General features: G+C 46.3%; 1 protein-coding gene across 2 annotated transcripts in view; it reads right to left on the bottom strand.

Moving 5' to 3' along the window:
• The window catches only part of LOC311229007 (dedicator of cytokinesis protein 9-like), a 502,654-nt gene that overhangs the window by 138,466 nt on the left and 345,412 nt on the right, over positions 1 to 18,776 (bottom strand). For both annotated transcript variants that reach the window (XM_084314997.1, XM_084314998.1), the window contains exons 14-23: positions 15,410 to 15,492; positions 14,559 to 14,681; positions 12,836 to 12,915; positions 11,318 to 11,511; positions 10,433 to 10,498; positions 10,028 to 10,120; positions 9,245 to 9,368; positions 5,224 to 5,345; positions 5,040 to 5,129; positions 4,384 to 4,476 (exon numbers count right to left, since the gene is read on the bottom strand). In XM_084314997.1, the coding sequence (XP_084171123.1) occupies positions 4,384 to 4,476; positions 5,040 to 5,129; positions 5,224 to 5,345; positions 9,245 to 9,368; positions 10,028 to 10,120; positions 10,433 to 10,498; positions 11,318 to 11,511; positions 12,836 to 12,915; positions 14,559 to 14,681; positions 15,410 to 15,492 (1,068 nt within the window). The remainder of the gene's footprint in view (positions 1 to 4,383; positions 4,477 to 5,039; positions 5,130 to 5,223; positions 5,346 to 9,244; positions 9,369 to 10,027; positions 10,121 to 10,432; positions 10,499 to 11,317; positions 11,512 to 12,835; positions 12,916 to 14,558; positions 14,682 to 15,409; positions 15,493 to 18,776) is intronic.

The following is an 18,776-nucleotide window of genomic DNA, read 5'->3' as shown; positions in this document are numbered from 1 at the left end:
GAAACCAGGAACAACAGGAATAACAGGACACACTCCAGAGAGCCAGCGTGTGCTAATCACCTGCACTGTGTGTGTGCTCCACTTCCTGTGTGTGTGTGTGTGTGTGTGTGTGTGTGCGTATGTGAGCCAAGTATGTGAGCTACAGTACGCTGATGACTGTGCCATCTTAGCTCACAGTCCAGAGTCTATGCAGCATGCTCTCGACACCATATCCAGCCTGTACCAATCCTTCGGTCTCCAGGTCAACATACAAAAAACCGAAGTCATGTCCCAACTCACTTCCCGAACCTCTACACCTCCCAGTTTTCACATAAACGGTGTTCCACTCAAAACAGTGGATCATTTCACCTACCTCGGCTCCACTCTGTCCTCATGCTGCTCCCTTGACGCGGAGATACACACACGTATCAATAAAGCGGCATCATCCTTTGGACGCCTACGCAGCAGGGTTTTTGAAAACCGAAACCTGAAGATCAGCACCAAGGTTGCCGTTTACAACGCAGTATGTCTCTCCACTCTGCTCTATGGAGCAGAATCCTGGACCCCATACCGCCGGCACATCACCAACCTGGACGCTTTCCACATCCGTTGCCTCCAAAGGATCCTCGGCCTGACCTGGGAAGATCGAGTCCCCCACACAGACATCCTCAACAACACCAACTCAATCTGTATGGCCGCAGCTGTGGCCAAAAAACATCTTCGTTGGATAGGGCACACCATACGTATGCCTGACCACCGCCTGCCCCGCCAAGTCCTCTATGGCCAACTGAGAGGAGCAAAGCGGGCTGCTGGAGGCCAAAAGAGACGCTTTAAGGACTACACCAGGGACCTCCTAGTCCTAAAGTGTGCAAACATCACGCAGCTTGAAACTCTGGCACTCGACAGATCAGCCTGGCAAGTCACTTGTGCCACTGCAGTTTCCCAAATACACCAAACGAACCAAGACCGAAGATCTGAGAGGCGCACGCAACGACACCAGCGGGCGGCTGGCATCCCCCAGGTATCTGGCTTCCCTTGCGCCATCTGTGGACGGGTGTGCGGCTCAAGGATCGGACTCAACGCCCACGAGAAGTGGCACCAGCGGCAGCGTCGCTAACTCCCCCCCCCCACCCCCCCCTCTCCCCATCCCTGGAGCAAGCGTCATCATCGAACACGATGGACAGCTAAGAGAGTGTGTGTGTGTGTGTGCGTGCGTGTGTGTGTGTGTGTGTGTGTGTCTGGGCGGGCACCGGTGCATCACTGATTATATATAGGGTGCCAACTATATACATCTGTAGGTGTGTATGTGTGTGTGTGTGTGTGTGTGTGTGTGTGTGTGTGTGTGTGTGTGTGTGTGTGTGTACGAGCCTGGGCACTGGTGCATCACTGATTACGTACAGGGTGCCAAGTTTGTACACATATGTGTGTGTCTGTTTACACCTACATTGATGCGTGTGTGTGTGTGTGTGCCAGGGTAACACAAGTCATTTGCCCCCCCCCCCCCCCCCCCGCGACCTTGTGGTTGACCCTCTGGCCATTGTCTGTGTTCGCTGTCATGTTTACATTAGCACCCAAGAGATGCACCGGACACCATGTGTGTCTCTCTCTGCATGTCAGTGTCTGGACGCCAGGGGAGACTGGGGACAGCGGTGGCGTTAACGCCAGGGGACAGTGGGGACAGCGGTGGCGTTAATGCCAGGGGACAGAGGGGACAGCGGTGACGTTAACGTCGGGACACAGGGGACAGCTGTTACGTTAACGCCAGGGGACACAGGGGACAGCGGTGACGTTAACGCCAGGGGACACTGGGGACAGCTGTGACGTTAACGTTGGGAGACTGGGGACAGCTGTGACGTTAACGCCAGGGGACACTGGGGACAGCTGTGACGTTAACGCCAGGGGACAGAGGGGACAGCGGTGACGTTAACGTCGGGACACAGGGGACAGAGGGGACAGCTGTGACGTTAACGTTGGGACACAGGGGACAGCTGTGACGTTAACGCCAGGGGACAGAGGGGACAGCGGTGACGTTAACGTCGGGACACAGGGGACAGAGGGGACAGCTGTGACGTTAACGTTGGGACACAGGGGACAGCTGTGACGTTAACGCCAGGGGACAGAGGGGACAGCGGTGACGTTAACGTTGGGACACTGGGGACAGCTGTGACGTTAACGCCAGGGGACACAGGGGACAGCGGTGACGTTAACGCCAGGGGACAGAGGGGACAGCTGTGACGTTAACGTTGGGACAGAGGGGACAGCGGTGACGTTAACGCCAGGGGACACTGGGGACAGCTGTGACGTTAACGTTGAGACACAGGGGACAGCTGTGACGTTAACGTTGGGGCACTGGGGACAGCTGTGACGTTAACGCCAGGGGACACAGGGGACAGCTGTGACGTTAACGCCAGGGGACACAGGGGACAGCTGTGACGTTAACGCCAGGGGACACAGAGGACAGCGGTGACGTTAACGTCGGGACACTGGGGACAGCTGTGACGTTAGCGTTGGGACACTGGGGACAGCGGTGACGTTAACGCCAGGGGACACAGGGGACAGCTGTGACGTTAACGTCGGGACACAGGGGACAGCGGTGACGTTAACGTTGGGACACAGGGGACAGCTGTGACGTTAACGTTGGGAGACTGGGGACAGCTGTGACGTTAACGCCAGGGGACACAGGGGACAGCTGTGACGTTAACGCCAGGGGACAGAGGGGACAGCGGTGACGTTAACGTTGGGACACAGGGGACAGCGGTGACGTTAACGTCGGGACACAGGGGACAGCGGTGACGTTAACGTTGGGACACAGGGGACAGCGGTGACGTTAACGCCAGGGGACAGAGGGGACAGCGGTGACGTTAACGTTGGGACACAGGGGACAGCGGTGACGTTAACGCCAGGGGACACAGGGGACAGCGGTGACGTTAACGTTGGGACACAGGGGACAGCTGTGACGTTAACGTTGGAACACAGGGGACAGCGGTGACGTTAACGCCAGGGGACACAGGGGACAGCGGTGACGTTAACGTTGGGACACAGGGGACAGCTGTGACGTTAACGCCAGGGGACACAGGGGACAGCGGTGACGTTAACGTTGGGACACAGGGGACAGCTGTGACGTTAACGCCAGGGGACAGAGGGGACAGCGGTGACGTTAACGTTGGGGGACAGAGGGGACAGCGGTGACGTTAACGTTGGGACACAGGGGACAGCGGTGACGTTAACGTTGGGGGACACTGGGGACAGCGGTGACGTTAACGTTGGGACACAGGGGACAGCGGTGACGTTAACGTTGGGACACAGGGGACAGCGGTGACGTTAACGTTGGGGGACACTGGGGACAGCGGTGACGTTAACGTTGGGACACAGGGGAGAGAGAGAGAGAGAGGGAATATGTGCATGTATCAGTATACTGTAGGGGTCTATGATTGTGTGGGGAGAGGGAGGGAGAGAGCGAAAGAAAGCGTGTGTGTAATAGTTGTACTTTTGTGTGTGTGTGTGTGTGTGTGTGTGTGTGTGTGTGTGTGTGTGTGTGTGTGTGTGTGTGTGTGTGTGTGTGTGTGTGTGTGCTTCTTGTGTGTTTTAGCATTATCTGCAGGACAGGACAGGACAGGACAGGGAAGGAGAAGAGACACCATGAGTCCTTGTGTTAACAGCCCTGCCTCACTGTTGCTGTGTAAACAGGACGTCGAGTAGAGTGGGAGGTTAGCTACTGTTGTTGTTTTTAGCTGCTGCCACGGCTGTGTGGTCAATGGAAAACACAAGGTTTAATTACGATTGATTTTTCAATCAGTACAACTGGAATGCGGAAATGATTTTGGTCATTTACAAAAGGTAAAAACAACGCAACTCTTCCAGAACGTACACGCTAGGGCTGACCTCGACTAGTCGAATAGTCGACTAATCGATCGAAAGGAGCCGTAGTCGACTGGCTATCTCTCAGTCAGTTTCTTTTTTGGATCATTCTTTCCAAAAGCAAAGAGGCCTAGAAGCGTGGCTAAGGCTAATGGCACGCATACCAGAAAAACGGGCACAGAGGCACTGAAAGAGGATTTCACCTGTCTAATGAACACACTAGACTAGACAAATATCAAGATGTATCCATCAGTGGACCAATTGCATGCTTTTGCAGAGGACAAGAAGCCTTCAGTCGACTCCTTCAGACATTAAGCACCCCCCACAGCCCAAATGGAATGATAAAAATAATAATATATATATATATATGTACAGTAGCCTACACAGACAGTAAACGGTATATAAATGACTATCGCAGCTAAAACCGGCATTATGTCAGGTATCTTTATACAGGTACCAGGATGAGAACGTATCCAGGTTATGAGATATTATATTTCCATATGGACGGGACGTCCGTTTGCATGTCGTCACACGTCTTAGTCTTACCTTCAGGTACTTCACGAGTTCCCCCCCTGAGATCTGGGCTTCTGGAGACTCCGTGCTCTGACAGTGGTGGAAGAAATTGTGCAAATGTTGATCCTGTGGAGCGGAGAGAGAGATCCATGAAGCTGGGATCCACTGGATTTAGAGATCACGTTTACAAAAACGACTGAATTTGTATAGTGTAATTCCCCATTTGAAAGCATTTTACAGGGGGGAAAAGTAAAACCAAGGCATTACAGTAACAAAAGAAAATAAACATCAGTTAAATAAAAGTGCAGAGAAGAAAGCAAGAGGATAAACTCTGCAGATTAAAGGAGCTATAGATAACATTTAGCCACTAGATGTCGCACTAGAGCAGCAGCATGTCAAGTGCATTCCACGTGGGGAAATGAGAAGTTGCCTGCAATATGTACACAACAACATTCAATTTGGACCTGCACATTATTTTCTTTATGATAAATTAATTAATCAATTATTATGTATTATTTTCTGGGAAAAGCAATACTTTCTAAAAGCCCTAGGCTGTGGGTGTATCATTTAAAAAAATAATAAAAAAAAATGATTACTCTATGTAAAATGTTATCTATAGCACCTTTAAACACTAACTTGACTTGGTAACCAGCGCTCTACAGATGATAAACACACGCCGGCTGACTGACCTGAGTGTAGACGGTGGACACGAGGTGAGTGGACACCTTGAACAGAGGTTTGCCTCCATCCACCCATTTGATCTCGGGACCAGAATGTTGCTGCAAGGAAAAGGGAAGTTTTACATTTTTACTTCAAGTTCAAGTTTCAAGTTTTTGTTTTATTTGTCACGTCGTGGGGGAGAGGGGCGGTTACCTTGCTGCTGCTGCCCTCCGGACAGCTGAGGTAGCCGGGCGGCAGGTTGGCAGCGACGGGGATGTGGCTCTCGTTCATGATCACCCGGCCGTCCTTCAGCAGGGGCAGCCAGGCGTAACCCACTGGGGACGAGGGAGGGAGAGGAGAGAGAGAGAGTCAGGTGTAACCAACTGGGGACGAGGGAGGGAGAGGAGAGAGAAAGAGTCAGGTGTAACCCACTGGGGACGAGGGAGGGAGAGGAGAGAGAGAGTCAGGTGTAACCCACTGGGGACGAGGGAGGGAGAGGAGAGAGAGAAAGTCAGGTGTAACCCACTGGGGACGAGGGAGGGAGAGGAGAGAGAGAGTCAGGTGTAACCCACTGGGGACGAGGGAGGGAGAGGAGAGAGAGAGTCAGGTGTAACCCACTGGGGACGAGGGAGGGAGAGGAGAGAGAGAGTCAGGTGTAACCCACTGGGGACGAGGGAGGGAGAGGAGAGAGAGAGTCAGGTGTAACCCACTGGGGACGAGGGAGGGAGAGGAGAGAGAGAGAGTCAGGTGTAACCCACTGGGGACGAGGGAGGGAGAGGAGAGAGAGAGTCAGGTGTAACCCACTGGGGACGAGGGAGGGAGAGGAGAGAGAGAGAGTCAGGTGTAACCCACTGGGGACGAGGGAGGGAGAGGAGAGAGAGAGTCAGGTGTAACCCACTGGGGACGAGGGAGGGAGAGGAGAGGAGAGAGTCAGGCGTAACCCACTGGGGACGAGGGAGGGAGAGGAGAGAGAGAGAGTCAGGTGTAACCCACTGGGGACGAGGGAGGGAGAGGAGAGAGAGAGTCAGGTGTAACCCACTGGGGACGAGGGAGGGAGAGGAGAGAGAGAGTCAGGCGTAACCCACTGGGGACGAGGGAGGGAGAGGAGATAGAGAGAGTCAGGTGTAACCCACTGGGGACGAGGGAGGGAGAGGAGAGAGAGAGTCAGGTGTAACCCACTGGGGACGAGGGAGGGAGAGGAGAGAGAGAGTCAGGTGTAACCCACTGGGGACGAGGGAGGGAGAGGAGAGAGAGAGTCAGGCGTAACCCACTGGGGACGAGGGAGGGAGAGGAGAGAGAGAGTCAGGTGTAACCCACTGGGGACGAGGGAGGGAGAGGAGAGAGAGAGTCAGGCGTAACCCACTGGGGACGAGGGAGGGAGAGGAGAGAGAGAGTCAGGCGTAACCCACTGGGGACGAGGGAGGGAGAGGAGAGAGAGAGAGTCAGGCGTAACCCACTGGGGACGAGGGAGGGAGAGGAGAGAGTCAGCCAACAGTCCCACAACTACGCAGGACAAACCAATACCTATTCCTACCGTTCAAACAATACCCTTTTTTTTATCCACTTTTTCTCCCATTTTCTATATTTTCTCCCATCCCAATTTTCGTATCATCCAATTCAACCCTCCCCTGTCACGAACGCTGTTTCTTGCCTCCCACAAGCCGGCTGCAATGTGGACTAAGTCATACATAGCATCTCGATCTCTCAGTGGCGAGGAGTAACGCGTGGGAGGCTCACGCTGCCCCCGACACTTCCTGATTCTACTGCGCAGGCGCACCAACCGACCTGTAGGAGTCGCTGTCCACAACGCCCGATCCCCACCCATCAGTTTCCCACCCCCTAATACGGCCAATGTGTATTAGTACGGACGACCAGCTAAACTGAAAGCAATGTGGAGCGCTGGGCTCGAACAGGCGAGCCCAGTGTCTCCAGTATTCGTGGCGAGCGCCTTGCCCACTACGCCATGTAGCCGCCCCCCGTTCAAACAATACCTATTCCTTTTTTATTTTTTTTACTCCCGGTCCTTTTTTGAGGGTAAGTAAAGTAGGGGGTGAGGAGGGGATTGAGAGAAGGGTGGGTTGTGGAGTGGACGGCTCACAGGTCAATAATATCATGTGATTAGGAGCCTAGATTATCCACAAGCAATTCCCAGGTGCTATTAAATTGTGAGACTTCAATGTGTCGGATCCAAGGTTGAGATTGTTTCCTGTGATATATAATTTGAGAGAACAATACCTATTCCTACCGTTCAACCATGCAGGAGAGAACAATACAGTACCTATTCCTACCGTTCAACCATGCAGGAGAGAACAATACCTATTCCTACTGTTCAATAGAGCTGTCTCCAAAGCCTGTTTTTGGGCTTCAAACTTCGTCAGGGTTTTACCTTCGTTTTTAATGAAAAAAAAAAAAAAAATATTCAAAAAGTTTTTTCACTCTGGTTGGATGACAAACTTATTTTCATTGCACTGTACTTGTGCTGTATGATGACGATACATTTTAATCTAATCTAATCTAATTATCGGTGGACGAGAGAGGCGACTGTAATCAAAACAAACGGCTGATGAATCACATTAAACGACGTGGCTGATGAGCCGTGTGAGCGGTGGCGTGTTCGTGGCGTGTTCGGTTAGCGTGTTCGCCAGGAGTAACCTGAACTACAAGCCGCAGAGCTCGACGCTCAACACTCGACCGGCTGAAAGAGAGAGAGAGAGAGAGATCGGGAGCAGATTTCCATGACACTTCCAAAAACATTTTGGACGTGTATCATTTTCCAAGACTTTCTCAGGCCCTGAGGGGGGAAAAGCAAACAACCTTCAAAATTCCTTTTCCAGGGTTTCCATGAGCGTAGGCACCAATATCTCTGGATCCACAATCAGTGTCTGTGTGGTTTTAAACATGGATCGGCCACCATTGTAAACGATAGGAAATCAACGAAATACATATTTGATCTTTAATCATACAATATTACCATGCTAGCTAACAAAAGATATAACATTAAGCTTTAACATTACATTGTTATTATGATTTCTGTTATTGTCCTGTGATTTATCGTTTATTATTACTGTTACTGTATTGTTTGTCTTGATTCATGTAAAAAAAGGGAAAATAAAAAACATTTGTTAAAAAAAAAAAAAGGCTTTAACATTACATCCTACCCTATATTTACTTTACTGTATTTGTCTCAGAGTATCTGGCTAAAAACACACTTGAGTAAAAGTAAAAAAGGTTCTACTTTTAAATGTACCAGTAAAAGTAAAAAAATAAATGTATTCCGGGGCAATGAAATGTTCCGTTTCCTCCTCTTCATCACTCGTACTATCGTTTGTGGCCATCTTCTGTAGCTCGTCACTCTGACTGTCTGTTCTTCTGATAGCAGGTGATTAATCAAAGATCCCCGCTTTCTAGTCTTGCACAAGGACCAATCAGCATGGGTATGGGCGGGTTCATTTTCCATTGATGGGGATTTGATTGGCTGTTTTTAAATAAAGCGCGGCCGCAGGATTAATAACGTTAACGTTAGTTCGGCCAGAGAAACAAATATACTCATTAAAATTGTTGGACCTGCGAGATTTGTACTTTGTAGGTCTGCATTTTAAATGTATGTTTATTTTCTCTGAAATGTAATTGAGTAAAAGTAGGTACATGTACAGTATACAAACCTAATAATACTCTAGTAAAGTACAAATCCCCAAAAACAGTACTTACCGTAATTCCTCTAATAGTGACCGGTAGTCAATTACAAACCGGGTCTCTATTAATGGCCGGGTGCGCTCTTGAGCTAAGCAATTATAAGCCGACCTCCTAATACAAGCCGGGTTACTAATATACTGAGCTGCATACTGAGCTGCTAAGGTAAAGTTACTTGATTTCACTTTGAAAACGTTGAAATGACCAGTGACCACCTGTAATTGCACTGTTTACTATTTCATACAGTACTTGGTTTCAATAAATGAACCCAGTACATTGTACTGGGTTCAAACTGACACAAAATGTTGATTTATTCATTATGATCCGTTTGAAAATTTGAAATATAGGCCTCTCTCTTATACATGCCTCCTCCTAATAAAAGCCTGGTACCCGCTACAGTTTAAGCAATACAAGCCCGGGTCACTATTAGAGAAATTACGGTAAGTATTGTAACAAAGTACAATTACTCAAGTACTTTACACCCCTGACGCTTTCCATATTCTCCACTACGCCGCGTGTCTCGTCTGCAGTACGCCTGCAGTACCTTGGGTCTCCACCAGCTCTCTCTTCTTGGTGCTGGCCTTGCTGTTGCTGTCACAGCTGACGTGGTAGAGCGTGAAGAGCAGGTGGTGCTTCTCGTGCAGCTGAGTGGGCAACTCCATCTTAAACTGAGGGGGGGGGGGGGGGCACATGGTTAACTAAACACACGGTCAAAGGAACACGTCGACGTCATGGGAAATGCTCTTACCGTCTTCTCCAGAGTCAGACAAGAAGATGGATGCCAATTTCCGTTCAGTATCAGAAATCTGGCTGCAAGCTAGCCTAGCTTAGCACAAATGAATGATTTGATTTGAAATCTTTATTTCGATATCTCGTACTATATAGATAGTTATTAATATTTAATATTATTATATTGTAGAAATGTGTGCATTAAAATGTCTGTAAAGTCTCTGACTACATTGAAAATGAGGGTGACCTCAATTGTAATTTCGAGAAATAAATAAAGGTCGATGACGAAATCAAACGGAAGCGGATACAGACCGTTAGCTTAGCAGCTGTTGGCCACAAAAACACCTCTCCCGGAGTTTTAAGTATCCGCTTCCATTCATTTGTGCTAAGCTAGGCTAGTTTGTAGCTGGATAGCTTTCTACTGAACGCACAATTGAGAGGAAATTGGTATCCATCTCCTGGTCTGACTCTGGAGAAGACGGCTCCCATAATGTTGGCGTATTCCTTTAAACAAAACACACAACCATTTATTTTTTGTAATTATACAATGGGGTTTGAAAGATAGATAATGATCTATCGTACGGCACTGTGGTCTTACCTCATCATAGAATTCAGGACTATGCTGATGATGTAATACTGCAGCAAAGGCATTTTTGGTAAATAAGGGCCCCCCTGGTCTCCCATAGATGCTCTGTGGAGGGATGACAGTTAGTTAAACAAGGGTCTCCCATAGATGCTCTGTGGAGGGATGACAGTAAGTTAAACAAGGGTCTCCCATAGATGCTCTGTGGAGGGATGACAGTTAGTTAAACAAGGGTCTCCCATAGATGCTCTGTGGAGGGATGACAGTTAGTTAAACAAGGGTCTCCCATAGATGCTCTGTGGAGGGATGACAGTTAGTTAAACAAGGGTCTCCCATAGATGCTCTGTGGAGGGATGACAGTTAGTTAAACAAGGGTCCCCCTGGGGAACCGTATCAGGAGACATCGGACAGTAAATGTACCTTGAGTGAAACAGCCTCCTCCTCGTCCGAGTCCTTGAACTCCATGCAGACAGCTATATTTCTGGCCTGAGGACAGACACAGAGGACAGACACACAGAGAGGACAGACACAGAGGACAGACACACAGAGAGAGGACATACACACAAGAAATATATTTTATTAGGGTGGCCGGGTAGCGCAGCGGACTAAGCGTCTGTCTACCACCACAGAGCCAGTGGGATCGAATCCGGCTGTGGTGCCTCCGGCTTGGTCGGCCGTCCGTGCTGACACAATTGGCAGTGTCAGCGGGTGGGAAACCCGGCGAGGGTGGGTCCTGGTCGTTGTAAACAGCGACTCCTACAGTGAGAGTCTGCGCTGGCAGGTGAAAAGAAGCGGTGGGCTGGCTAGACGTGTGTCGGAGGAAGCATGTGATAGTCTCCGCCCTCCCGGACCGACGGTAGGGGGTAGAGTGCGCAACGACCAGGAAGGGGATTGGGAATTGGCATAACGACTAACATTGGGAGGGGAGAAAAACGAAAAAAGAATCGGGAAAAAGATAATAAAAAAAAAATATATATATATATTTGATTAGACCCTACCCATTGTTAGAAGCCTTCATTTGACACACTGACCGGCTTAATTGATCCAATAGACTGAGCCAAAGAGAAACTTTAAGGGCTGAGAATTCATAGATACCCATGATAAACGGAAATGGGGTGTTATGTGACCAGGACGTCAGATAGGGGGGGGTTAGAGACCTGTATGTCAGATAGGGGAGGTTAGAGACCTGTATGTCAGATAGGGGGGGGTTAGAGACCTGTATGTCAGATAGGGGGGGGGTTAGAGACCTGGGCGTCAGATAGGGGGGGTTAAAGACCTGGGCGTCAGATAGGGGGGTTACTGTACCTTAGCGAAGGACTTCTGGCCGTCGTACTTCAGGTGCTTCAGGTAGACGTAGAGGTGGTTGTTGTAGATGGTGAACGGCTGCGAGCACTTGGCGATGTACGGCACGAACTCCTCCACCTCGAACAGGATGCCGGTGTTCTCGCCGCCGGCGGCGTCAAACTGCTTCACGGGGATGTAGGACGAGGTGACGCAGTCTGCGGGCGGCGAGGGAGACCAAACAAACCAGACGGAATCAGAGCCGGTCCGAACCAGTCAGAGCCGGTCGGCGGTGGCCTTGCATCTGTTTTACGACTGCGTGGGAACGTGTTTTTAATTTTAAATCTTTATTTCGAACATGTAAATAAATACAAACAAAAAAAAATCAAAACAAATCATTGATCTCAAGAAATTAAATGGATTTTTTTTTAAATAAATAAACAAAAGCAAAACATAACTCAATTTACATGTTCGAAAAGGAGTAGGAAGAAGTATAGTACTCATACCACCACTGTAAAATCCTGGATAAGCATCAAATTAAAAATTTTGAAAACCTCAGACGTTATAAAAGTTCCTGCTTTGTATATAAAATTAATGCCTGCACAGATTAGCCCCTCCCCCTCTCAAAGAGTTTATCCACGAGAAAAGGAACACTGGATTAGCCACTAGGTCAAACACCAGACGGGATTGTGAGGTCCATTTTAGAAAGACCGCCTTCAGCTAAAATGTTCTATTGATAAAGGGAAGTGGAACATGGAACAGCCTTCCGGTCCCCTTAAGGGAATGTACCACCCTGTCCACCTTTAGGGGCCAACTCAGGAAATGGCTGTTAGACAGGGATGTTAGTGATGTTGTACTGACTGAATGTCATGTTAGTGTGGTCATGTCAGTGATGTCAGTTTTTATGAATGAACGTTGTATGGTCCGTTTTGTGTTTGTTTTATGTTAGGACTACGGGTGGAAATTAGCCCTGTGCTATTCCCGGCATATTTACGACCTTATCATGCTGTGATGTTATGCATACACATGTAAATGATGTTCATTAATTTGCATTGTCCTTAATAAACAAATCTTAAATCTTATACACTTATTTAATCCTACCCGTTTTCCACTACTCAAATGAGTGTACTAATTTAAAACCTCACAAAACAAATATATATACACATGCAAAACTAAAAACAAAAACTATATATGTAAAACATGAAAGAAATTAAAAAAAAAAATTAACACCGGTGAATATCAAGTCCCTTCCTCATCCCTGTACCTCGTGAACATCATTTCCTTATAATTCAGTTTGAACTGTCTCATGTTTGGACATTGCTTTAGCACCACATTCAGACTGTTCCACAGTTTCACTCCACATATTGAGATGCAGCGTCTTCTCATGGTAGTGCATACACTAAGAACTTTTAAATTGAGTTCTCCCCTCAGATTATCTCTATCAAAGAACAGTTCTTGAATGTTTCCTGGAAGTACATTACCTTTTGCTTTATACATTAATTGTGCCGTTTTAAATTCGGCTGAACTGGGGAGGAGACTTACTTGTGAGATCGGGAGCTACGCTGTCGATGGTAACATCTAGGTTTCCTAAGATGACGGGCAGCTTGGCCATCTTCTCTGGCCTGGGGGGGGGGGGGGGGGGGGGGGAAACAAATACCTGTTAATGCCTCAATTGACATACCGGCATATCAAGCCACGCCCTCTTTTCTTGATCCTCCAATCAGGTCACCCCAGTATTATGTAATTGTTTTCTTTAATGATTTAAAATCGTCTTTAAATGTGCTCTTAATTGTACAGATTGTCTGATGTTTCTGAATCTATCACCATTCCACACAAGCCAATCACTACACACCATTCCACACAAGCCAATCACTGCACACTATTCCACACAAGCCAATCACTGCACACCATTGCACACAACATTTACATTTAGTCATTTAACTGACGCTTTTATCCAAAGCGACTTACAAGTTCTGTACGACAAGACAGCAAGAAGGGTACAACTGTACGACAAGACAGCAAGAAGGGTACAACTCTATCAGCTGAGTAAAAATGTTCATCAAAGTGTTGCGTGTTACAGTGTAGGTTAGTTTATTAGGACAAGTGCATGACAGTAAGGTTAGCCAATCAATGCACACTATTCCACACAAGCCAATCACTGCACACCATTGCACACAAGCCAATCACTGCACACTATTCCACACAAGCCAATCACTGCACACCATTCCACACAAGCCAATCACTGCATACCATTCCACACAAGCCAATCACTGCACACTATTCCACACAAGCCAATCACTGCACACCATTCCACACAAGCCAATCACTGCACACCATTCCACACAAGCCAATCACTGCACACCATTCCAAAAGCTACTGTGGTCACTTAGGAATTCAACTGACGAATCAACTAAATACTGTGGTTTGTTGACAGAATCTAGTTTTGTGCCACACTGTTATCACACAAGCATTACATCAGCATTATTAAAAGTGTGCAGAATAACATTTAATCATTGTGATAACACTAACTTTCTAAAGATGTGAAAATGCTTATTGATATAACCATCTGACCCTTAGATTAGCAATAATAACGACATCGTTATTTACACATTGTGCAACGATCACTCCTAGTGGTGCGATGAGCCTCCAGAAGGCAGCCAGCAGTTTCAACATAATTTCACCACATTTGAGTCGTTGAATATTCAAATAATATATATTTGTTGTATTAAAAAATGTATATAACTATGTATTATACCAGCAGATAAGCATTATCAAAAAGGACACAGACACAATCAGAGTAATACTTTTCTTGAAGTGCGTCTAAAAACGTGTGCGTCTACTTGTAATTTCTCTATTATAATCACGGCAGACAATTACATGCATTATAATTAGGGATGTCCGATATTATCGGCCTACCGATATTATCTGCCGATATTCGCATTAAAGTGTAATATCGGAAATTATCGGTATTACATTTTATTTTTTTTACATTTTTTCTACATTTATTTAACCTTTATTTACCCAGGACAGCAAGTAAGAACAAATGCTTATTTTATTTATTGTCAAAAGTATGCATAATGTTGTGTTAATTCCACGACAAAAGATATGTTAATTACCTGAAATGATTCCGTTTTGGGGGGGGGGGGGGGAATATATCGGTATCGGTTGATATCAGTATCGGAAATTAAGAGTTGGACAATATCGGTATATCGGATATCGGTAAAAAAGCCAACATCGAACATCCCTAGTCTTCACAGGGTCTTACTTCCTGAAGTCGGCCAGCAGCTTGAACATATCCTCGTTGGAGAGCTTGTTGCCGTCCTGCCGGTAGAGCGCAGAGAAACGGGCACTTTTGTCCAATGTGCCGGAGGCGTCTTTGAACAGAGGCCTGGAAGAGAGCAGGTCGACACATTAAGATACGATAAGATACGTGTGATAGTAAAGGGTTAACCTTCTGTAGTGTGGTAGTAAAGGGTTAACCTTGTGTAGTGTGGTAGTGAAAGGGTTAACCTGCTGTCATGTGGCAGTGAAGGGGTTAACCTTCTGTAGTGTGATAGTGAAAGGGTTAACCTGCTGTCATGTGGCAGTGAAAGGGTTCTGTAGTGTGATAGTGAAGGGTTAACCTTCTGTAGTGTAGTAGTGAAAGGGTTAACCTGCCGTCGTGTGGCAGTGAAAGGGTTCACCTTCTGTTGTGTCGCAGGGAAAGGGTTAACCATTTGGTAGTGTGGCAGTGAAAAGGTTAAGATAAGATAAGATATTCCTTTATTGATCCCCTTGGGGGAAATGCGGGCGTCATAGCAGCATGGGGAGGGGGGGGAGGGGATGTACAGGTATGGGCAGGGTAATAGTAGAAACACATGAATATAGGCAATACAATTTTATCAGAATATAAGAAAAAATAAACAGTGTAAACAATATAATTAATTCTGAATATACAAATATGAGAGAAATAAAACAGTGTAAACTATATAATTAACATACATGATCCCACGAATCAACCAATAAATAAACCAATAGAAACAGAGAGATGAGTGAAGGGTGAACCAATAGAAACAGAGAGATGAGTGAACCAATAGAAACAGAGAGATGAGTGAACCAATAGGAACAGAGAGATACCTCGCTGCCCAGGCGAAGGGCATCCTGTAGAGACCCAGACGACTGCAGGCGAGCTTGGAGTTCTTCAGAACCTTCTGCGCCGCCTGGTGAGAGAGAGAGAGAGAGAGTGTACTCTGGTAATATGTGCAGCGTAAAAATTGGCAAAAAAATTACAGAATTCTTTACCCAAAGGCGAGGCGTTCGTCAGGGCTGCAACCTCAGCCCGGCACTCTTCAATATCTATATTAATGAATTGGCTAATATACTAAAAAAGTCCTCTGCCCCCGGTGTAAGTCTCCACAATCGGGAAGTGAAATGCCTGCTCTTTGCAGATGACTTGGTTGTGTTGTCCCCCACAGCAGACGGCCTACAGAAGAGCCTGGACCTGCTAGAGCATTACTGTCAGACCTGGGCCCTGGCAGTAAACCCCAAAAAGACCAAAATAATGATATTCCAAAAAATATCCAGATCTCAGGACGTCCTACCAAAGTTCTCAATTGGTACAAAACATGTAGAGTACTGCACACATTACACCTATTTAGGCCTAAAACTAAGTTCAACTGGACATTTTAAGGAAGCAGTCAATGAGCTGAGAGGGAAAGCACGCTGGGCTTTCTATGCCATAAAAAGAAATATACAAACAGAAATACCAATTCGAATCTGGTTAAAATTAATTGAATGTGTTATTGAACCAATTGCACTCTATGGCAGTGAGGTGTGGGGTCCACTTACAAAACAAGACTTTACCCAATGGGACACACACCCCATTGAGACCCTGCATGCAGAGTTCTGTAAGATTATCCTACATGTCCAGAGGAAAACTACAAACAATGCATGCAGGGCAGAATTAGGCCGTCACCCACTAATACTAAAAATACAAAAAAGAGCAATTAACTTTTGGACACACCTAAAACGAAGTGACCCCCTCTCGTACCATTATCAAGCCCTGCAGTGCCAAGAGCTGAGGAGCATCAGGAACCCCCTTACCCAGCTGGTACTGAGGCTGAGTCCACAAACCTGCTCTCTTAACACACCTCAGGAACAGAACACGTCACCAATCAGAATCAATCAAATTACTACACAGCTAAAACAAAACTACATCACCTATTGGAAAACACAAACAAAAGCACAGAGCAAAATGCAGTGCTATCTGGCTCTAAATCGACAGTACACCATAGCAGATTATTTGAGCATGGTGACTGATCAACAACTAAAAAGAACCTTGACAAAATACAGACTGAGTGAGCACAGCCTCGCTGTTGAAAAGGGGAGGCACAGGTAAACCTGGCTTCCTGCAGAGCAAATGCTGTGCTGTCATTGCACCCTCAGTGAGCCTGAAACTGAGTGGCACTTCCTCACCAAATGTGAAAAATATAAATATATTAGAGAAACGCATTTTTTTTTAAATTGAATTAATAAAAAAAGGCTTTCTCGCACTACCAGATACAGAAAAACGACCAGTCCTACTAGGGGAGGACTCAACAAGCTGTGAGCTAGCAGCAGCATATGTTGCTGCCTGCCACAAACTGAGGGACAGTGAGTGACAGTCACCTGACATGTTTATGCCGTAATACTTGATGTTTTATTTTACGATGATATTTTGTATGTACTTATATCTGTTTGTAATCCATGTTTAATATTGCTTTGGCAACATGTAGAAGTACGTCATGCCAATAAAGCCATTTGAATAGAGAGAGAGAGAGAGAGAGAGAGAGAGAGAGAGATAGAGAGAGAGATAGAGATAGAGATAGAGATAGAGATAGAGATAGAGAGAGAGAGAGAGAGAGAGAGAGAGAGAGAGAGAGAGAGAGAGAGAGAGAGAGAGAGAGAGAGAGAGAGAGAACTATGACCAAACAACAAATAAACATGGTCACAACTTATACAGCTCTGTCGCTCGCTGGGACTGTACATAGTTAACGGTAGGCTCCGAGGGGACGGGACTCTTATGGTAGGTACACATATAGCTCATCTCTGGGTAACAGTACAGTTGATTACTTTATCACTGACCTCAGCCTAGAGTCTCTCAGAGCGTTCACAGTCAGCCAGCAAACACCCCTGTCAGACCACAGCAAAACCTGAATAGATCAACACCCAACCAGGAAACACCTAAACCAAACAAACTACACACTATTAAAAAACACTACAAATGGAAAGAAAGTAGCATGGAAGCATTCCAATCCGCTATCAAGCTACAAAAAGTCCAAACCAAATTAGACCAATTCCTAGAAAAAATACTTCCAACACAACAGCAAAAGCGTAAACGGGGCAGTAGAAAACCTCAATAACATATTTGACCTTACAGCTTCCTTATCCAACCTAAAAGCCTCAAATAGGAAAGTAATTAGGAAAAATAAAAATATGCATGACAAATGGCATGATAATGATTGTAAAAATCTCAGGAAGAAATTAAGGAACCTATCAAACCAAAAACACAGAGACCCAGACAACCAGAACACGCGTCTTCAATACAGTGAAACACTGAAACATTACAAAAACACAGTCAGAAAAAAAGGGACCAACATGTTAGAAACCAGCTACAAGATATAGAGGAATCCATAAAAACAAACAACTTCTGGGAAAACTGGAACAAACTAAACAAAGTACACCACGAGGAGCTACCCATCCAAAATGGAGACGTATGGGTAAACCACTTCTCCAATCTCTTTAGCCCAATACAAAATAATGAACAGCAAAAACACATACAAGATAAACTATAAAGCCTGGAGTCAACCATAAAAGACTACCAGAACCCGCTAGACTCCCCTATTACACTACAAGAACTACAGGACAAAATAAAATCACACAAAACCAAGAAAGCCTGCGGAGCGGATGGTATCCTAAATGAAATGATCATATTCACAGACTCCAAATTCCAATAGGCTATACTAAAACTCCTTAACATTGTCCTTAGCTCCGGGATCTTCCCCAATATCAGGAACCAAGGACTCATAACACCGCTCCACAAAAAGGGAGACAAATCTGACCCAAACAATTACCGTGGGATCTGTGTCAACAGCAACCTTGGAAAAATCCTCTGTATGATCATTAACCACAGACTCATACATTTCCTCACAAACAACAATACCTTGAGCAAATCACAGATTGGCTTCCTACCAAATCACCGTACAACAGACCACATTCTCACCCTCAGCACACTAATCGACAACCAAATAAATAAAAATAAAAGCAAAGTATACTCCTGTTTCGTTGACTCAATTTGGCACGAGGGTCTGCTGTACAAACTTTTAGATAGTGGCATTGGAGGGAAAACCTACGACCTCATAAAGTCAATGTACACCAACAACACATGTGCTGTAAGGATTGAGGGAAAACACACAGACTTCTTCCCTCAACACCGCAGGGTTAGACAGGGGTGCAGTTTGAGTCC

This window comes from Notolepis coatsorum, assembly GCF_963971535.1.
Source record: "Notolepis coatsorum genome assembly, chromosome: 5".
Lineage (NCBI taxonomy): Eukaryota > Metazoa > Chordata > Actinopteri > Aulopiformes > Paralepididae > Notolepis > Notolepis coatsorum.
Note: the sequence above shows the minus strand (reverse complement) of the source record. Positions and strands in the feature narration are given on the sequence as shown.